General features: G+C 53.6%; 1 protein-coding gene across 2 annotated transcripts in view; it reads left to right on the top strand.

The window, feature by feature from the left end:
• The window catches only part of UBTF (upstream binding transcription factor, RNA polymerase I), a 13866-nt gene extending 7919 nt beyond the window's left edge, over positions 1–5947 (top strand). For both annotated transcript variants that reach the window (XM_011940090.1, XM_011940089.1), the window contains 8 exons: positions 149–304; positions 386–496; positions 889–977; positions 1082–1271; positions 3067–3114; positions 3210–3281; positions 3383–3526; positions 3615–5947. In XM_011940090.1, the coding sequence (XP_011795480.1) occupies positions 149–304; positions 386–496; positions 889–977; positions 1082–1271; positions 3067–3114; positions 3210–3281; positions 3383–3526; positions 3615–3740 (936 nt within the window). In that variant the 3' untranslated portion in view covers positions 3741–5947. The remainder of the gene's footprint in view (positions 1–148; positions 305–385; positions 497–888; positions 978–1081; positions 1272–3066; positions 3115–3209; positions 3282–3382; positions 3527–3614) is intronic.
• Positions 5948–6440: the final 493 nt, after the last annotated feature.

The following is a 6440-nucleotide window of genomic DNA, read 5'->3' as shown; positions in this document are numbered from 1 at the left end:
GCGCTCAAGGCTCAGTCGGAGAGGAAGCCCGGCGACATCTGCACCAGCCCACGCCTCTGCCTGCTGGCGGGTGCGCCTGAGCTGCTGCGCGGGGAGCGCGCGCCCCCTGGGGGTGGGTGGAAGGCTGACGCCCGGGCCATCCCCGCAGGCCAAGTACAAGGCCCGGGAGGCGGCGCTCAAGGCTCAGTCGGAGAGGAAGCCCGGCGGGGAGCGCGAGGAACGGGGCAAGCTGCCCGAGTCCCCCAAGAGAGCTGAGGAGATCTGGCAACAGAGCGTCATCGGCGACTACCTGGCCCGCTTCAAGGTGACGGGTGGGAAAAGGTAGTACAGCAGCCTCCAGCCCCGGGTGACCCCTCCCACGGCTGATACCCTTATTGGTCCCCAGAATGACCGGGTGAAGGCCTTGAAAGCCATGGAAATGACCTGGAATAACATGGAAAAGAAGGAGAAACTGATGTGGATTAAGAAGGCAGCCGAAGACCAAAAGCGATACGAGGTAGGAATGGGGTTGGGGCCACCCCATTTGTTGAAAGCTCGGGCACTCCCCTTTGGGTGAGCCTCTCTGAGCAAGAAGGCCCAGTCTTGGTCTATGACCCTCAGCAAGCCTCAGCTTCCTTCTCTGAACCCCTGTCTCTCATCAGTAAGGTGGGGGTGACATTGCTAGCCTCCAGGCTGACTCGGGGGACACGAGCAGTTGCGAAAGCACTTGTAAACTGTGGTGCCTGCTGCAGACGTGAGCTGTTAGGAGGTTGCTCGCTAGCTCTACCTGTTTCTCTTCCTCCCCAGCACAGAAAAAGACAGCCAGCTAAGGTGCTGATGGCATGGGGCAGAAGGCAACAGTATTTTGGGGGTGGGACTGGGGAGTGAGTGTGACCTTTCTCCCTCCAGAGAGAGCTGAGTGAGATGCGGGCACCTCCAGCTGCTACAAATTCTTCCAAGAAGATGAAATTCCAGGGAGAACCCAAGAAGCCTCCCATGTGAGCCTGGGGGTTGGAGCCTACCCTGGAGGTGGGGGAGGGTCAGGGCTGGAGGGCTGCTTTGTTGGGGTCCTGACCCTCCTTGTACCACCCCCACCTTCCAGGAACGGTTACCAGAAGTTCTCCCAGGAGCTGCTGTCCAATGGGGAGCTGAACCACCTGCCGCTGAAGGAGCGCATGGTGGAGATAGGCAGCCGCTGGCAGCGCATCTCCCAGAGCCAGAAGGAGCACTACAAAAAGCTGGCCGAGGAGCAGCAAAAGCAGTACAAGGTGCACCTGGACCTCTGGGTCAAGGTGAGAGGACAAAGGACCCTTGGAAGGAACAGGGAGGCATCAGACTAAGCCAGCACCAGCCCAGCCTGGCCCACCCACCCACTTGTGCTGGCTGTTGTCACTCATGATTTCATTCCATGCCCTCGCAATCCTGCAGGATAACGGTTACTATCACCCTTTTATTTTTATATTTTGAGACAGAGTCTTGCTCTCTTGCCTAGGCTGGAGTACAGTGGTGTGATCTTGGTTCACTGCAACCTCCACCTCCCAGGTTCAAGCGATCCTCCTTCCACAGCTCCAGAGTAGCTGGGGCTACAGATGTGCACCACACCACCACACCTGGCTAATTTTTGTATTTTTGGTAGAGATGGGGTTTCACCATATGTTGGGCAGGCTGGTCTTGAACTCCTGACCTCATGGGATCCACCCACGTTGGCCTCCCAAAGCAATAGGATTACAGGCTTGAGCCACCGTTCCCAGCCACTATCACCCTTTTAAAAATAAGGAAGGCCGGGCGCGGTGGCTCAAGCCTGTAATCCTAGCACTTTGGGAGGCCGAGACGGGCGGATCACGAGGTCAGGAGATCGAGACCATGCTGGCTAACAAGGCGAAACCCCGTCTCTACTAAAAAATACAAAAAAATAGCCGGGCGAGGTGGCGGGTGCCTGTAGTCCCAGCTACTCCGGAGGCTGAGGCAGGAGAATGGCGTGAACCCGGGAGGCGGAGCTTGCAGTGAGCTGAGATCTGGCCACTGCACTCCAGTCCGGGCGACAGAGCGAGACTCCGTCTCAAAAAATAAAAAAATAAAAAAAATTAAAAAAAAATAAAAATAAAAATAAAAATAAGGAAACCAAGGCTCAGAGAGGTTAAGTAATTTCTCCAAGGTCACACAGTAAGTTGAAGAATCCAAATCAGACTGTGTTTTCCTCCCCCATCTGGGACCATGGGACCCCTCCTAGACTGCTGGCCTTTGTGCTTCCCCTCTGTGCTTTGGTTGCGTAGTCAGATCTGAAAAGTGGAGAGAATCACCTGTGTCCTTCCCACTCACCAAGGCAGGTTGGCCAAGGGCCCAGGAAGATTGTGGGGATTTGCTGTTTCAGGAGCTCAGTGAGCCCCACTGCCTCATCAGTGGCTCAAGGGTTTGGTGTTGGGGTGTGGCTGATGATGCCAGGCTGACTCATCACAGGGGCACTTCTTTGGAGTGAGGAAGAGTGAGGAAGACTCTGATAGGAGCTTCCATTTGTGTAGAGCAACAGGGAGAATGTGAAAACCAACAGTCTTAGTGGTTTATAGAAGGACTCTGGGCATCAGAAGCAGAAATACTAGAGCTTGGGCCAGTGCAGTGGCTCACGCCTGTAATCCTAGTACTTTGGGAGCCCAAGGCATGAAGGATCACTTGAGGCCAGGAGTTCAAGACCATCCTGGGCAACATAGTGAGACTGCTGTCTCTACAAAAAAAATTATAAGGTAGCATGGTGTGGTGGCACACACCTGTAGTCCCAGCTACTCTGGAGGCTGAGTTGGAAGGATCACTTGAGCCTGAGAAGGTCAAGTCTGCAGTGAACTGAGATTGTGCCACTGCACTCCAGCCTGGGTGACACAGGACACAGAGCAAGACCCTGTTTCAAAAAAAAATTGGAGCCGTGTTCTCAGATCACAGGGGCTCTCTGCAGAGACCTAAAATCTAGCGAGCCTGGGAGGGCTAAGATGGGGTGATGATATATAAATGCTCAGCCCACTGCCTAGCACTGGGCCAGCATGCTCAGTCAGCAGTAGTTGGCTATATTCCAACCCTTGCCACCTCTGTCTCCCCCAGAGCCTGTCTCCCCAGGACCGTGCAGCATATAAAGAGTACATCTCCAACGTGAGTCTGGGAGCAGAGCAGCAGTGGGGTAGGGGTGGGGGGATTCAGGGGTATCTGGAACTCATGGCTGCCACCTTCGTGTCCCCATCCTGCAGAAACGTAAGAGCATGACCAAGCTGCGAGGCCCAAACCCCAAATCCAGCCGGACTACTCTGCAGTCCAAGTCGGTAAGGAGCCCCTCCCAGATGCAGGGGCGTGGGGTGGGTGGGACTGCCTGGCATGGCCGGGCAGAGACCAGAGACCACTGATGTGCCTCTGTCCCTCCAAGGAGTCCGAGGAGGATGATGAAGAGGATGAGGATGATGAGGACGAGGATGAAGAGGAGGAAGATGATGAGAATGGGGACTCCTCTGAAGATGGCGGCGACTCCTCTGAGTCCAGCAGCGAGGACGAGAGCGAGGATGGGGACGAGGTGGGGCAGACAGGGCACAGTGGGAGGGGAGGGGATTCCTGCCAGGATGGTCACCTGATGACTCTCCACATCCTTTCTCACCCCCCAGAATGAAGAGGATGATGAGGACGAAGATGATGACGAGGATGACGATGAGGATGAAGACAACGAGTCCGAGGGCAGCAGCTCCAGCTCCTCCTCCTCAGGGGACTCCTCAGACTCTGACTCCAACTGAGGCTCAGCCCCACCCCAGGGCAGCCAGGGAGAGCCCAGGAGCTCCCCTCCCCAACTGACCACCTTTGTTTCTCCCCCATGTTCTGTCCCCTGCCCCCCTGGCATCCCCCACTTTCTTTCTTTCTTTAAAAAAAAAAAAAAATACGGTGGGGGTAGGGGGCTGGAGGAGCCCAGGCCAGGACTCTGCAGCCTCAGAGACATCAGCCTTGGGGGGTCCTCCTCCAGGGACAGCAACCATCAGACTAAGCCAGCACCGGACCAGCCTGGCCCACCCCACCAACTTCTGCACTTGGAGTTCCGGCATGGACAGTATACCGGAGATGGGGGTGGGGGGGTCCCAAAGAGTTCGATGAGGCCCTCCACACCTGCGGCCCAATCCAAGGTGGGATGGAAGCTTGGGGAAGACCCATTCCTTCCTAGAGGGGCCTGCCACCTGGACCCCTGCATTGGAACTGGAGGCAGGAAATGTGGGGAGAGGAGGGCTGGTGCCTTCGAGAAAACAGGCGCTGCCCTGGTGGCCCTCTCCCCTGCCCCCTGCAGGAAGGAGCTGCCTGGACCCATTCATGGGGGAGGGGGCAGAAGTGTTTTTTATATATGTGTATATATTTTTTTTTAAGCTCTGAGCTGTCAACGAGACGTTTCCTACCGATCTCGGCTGCCGTCTCTGTTGTCATTTCTGGGAGAGGGAGGGTTTAGGGGTAGGTTTGGAACCTTTTAAAAATGGTCTTGATGTGTGTGGAAGAGAGTATGTGTATGTGTGTTCCTGTACATAGCATGGGTGCAGCTGTGGATGTGTGCAAAAGAGAGAGAGAGAGTGTGTGTGTGTGTGTGTGTGTGTGTAAGGGGGTCTGTCCTAGAGCCCACATCAGTTTGTTGTGAATCTGGAAAAAGGGTCGGTGAGAGCCGGGAGATGTTGACCCTGGTGGGAGCAGACTGAGGCTACCCCATTCTCCACATCCTCTGTTTTGCCCAGTCTCTGATTCCATTAGGGGGAGTGTGCCGAAGCCACTCTAGGATGCTTCCCAGACCAGGCTTCCCTCTGCCAGGGTCACATGCATCTGAGCTGCTGGTCTCCGTTGTCCAGCAGGAAGGCTTCCGGAAAGACAGGCAAGATGGTGTGAAGCTTAAAGCTTGTATTTGGTGGAAAAGGCCTTCCCTGCTCATCTGAGGGACCAAGCCTGGCCACCCTAGGCTCAGAACCTGGGCTTCAGGAAATATGCTGGGAGCTCCTATCTTACACATCCCTCCAGCTTTCCTTAAATCCTCCCACCACCCCCTATTTCCTTTAATTTCTCAGGTCTGCTCCTTCCTCCCCCAACCCCACAGCTGGGCAAGAAGTCTGCAAAAGCTGCTTCTCAGCTGTCTCTAACTCTTCCCAGCCATTTCCCAAATTTTTTGGTACCTTATTCCTCTTAATAAGCCAAGTCACCTTATATCTGTAGTTCTTACTTTTTTGTTGACTAAATTTGGAGGGTTTTTTTTTTTATGATCATGTCAATGACCTATTAAATTGGGGCTTGGTGCTTTTCCACCTTCCCCCTCTGAAAGCCAAGGAATGGGGGAAGAGCGGGAACTGTGCCGCAGAAGTGGGGCAGGAGTGGTGAAGGGCCCTGGCCCCAGAGAGGCTGGTGGGTCCCTCTCCCAAAGGCAGGCAGACTCTGCTTCGCCTTGGACCTTGGTGCTGGGGGTGGGGAGGCCTGGGGGGTTACTCCCCACTCCCATTCCCCTTCCTTTGTCCTAATCCTGGAATTAAGTAAAGGGGTTTATGGGTTCTATTTCTTCCCAAGAGCCCTGCAAATAACCCCAGTCTCCTATTTGGCTGCCCTACACTGTTGTGTTTCAGTGGAATGTATTTTCATTTAAAAACAACTTTCAATGGGGCCCTTTTTTTTTCCTGTTTTAAAAATCGAAAAATTCTTACAGTACAAACAAGACTGTCAGGGTGGGGGTGTTGGTGCTGTAAGAGGTCACTCTTGAGTGCATTTTGGCACTGGGATGGGATGGCTGGGGTGGGAAGACCCCCGTCCCCGCCCCCAACTTTTTTTCTAATATTTAAGGAGTGTTTTGTAGGATTCAACAACAACCACAACTTGAATTTGTATCATGGGAGGTGGGAGGGAGTGGCTTAGAGGTGTCTGCCTATGCTTAAAGCCAACTGTGGAAGTTTTGTTTTCCCTTTTTTGTATAATAAAGTGAAAAACAAAGGTTTGACTGCTGTCTGGTCACTGGAATCAATGAATGTGATGTAGTTCACAGGGGTGACCCAACAGGTTTGATCTATAAAAATGCTTGAAGCCAATTTGCCTTTTTTTCCTAGAACTATCTTCTTCTTCCCTGAAGATTCCATAGGCAACCTACATTCACATTGTTCTGTGCTACTTTTCTCAATTCCATTTGTTCACCTTGGGTTGTCAGACCACTAAAGACTCTGAGAAGTTGGAGAACAAATGCATTTTCATCCGGAGTACATGGTCTTGGGGAATTGGAGGTGATGAGCTATTAGGGTCAAGGGTTTGCCCTGGGCATGCAAGCCTTCCTAGTGTAGGGCTTATCGTGGGGAGTTGAGGGAGCACTCTCCCACTCTGAGCCTTCAGCTCCGCCCCGGGTTAAAGGTTAAGGGTTAAGGATGACTTTCCTAAGACCATCTAGACCTCTGATGGGAAGCAGGCTGGGCTGGGCTGAGATGACTTGCTCTCTGAGA

The sequence above is a fragment of the Colobus angolensis genome, unplaced genomic scaffold (genome assembly GCF_000951035.1).
Source record: "Colobus angolensis palliatus isolate OR3802 unplaced genomic scaffold, Cang.pa_1.0 Scaffold187, whole genome shotgun sequence".
Taxonomy (NCBI): domain Eukaryota; kingdom Metazoa; phylum Chordata; class Mammalia; order Primates; family Cercopithecidae; genus Colobus; species Colobus angolensis.
This window is presented reverse-complemented; position numbering and strand designations above follow the sequence as displayed.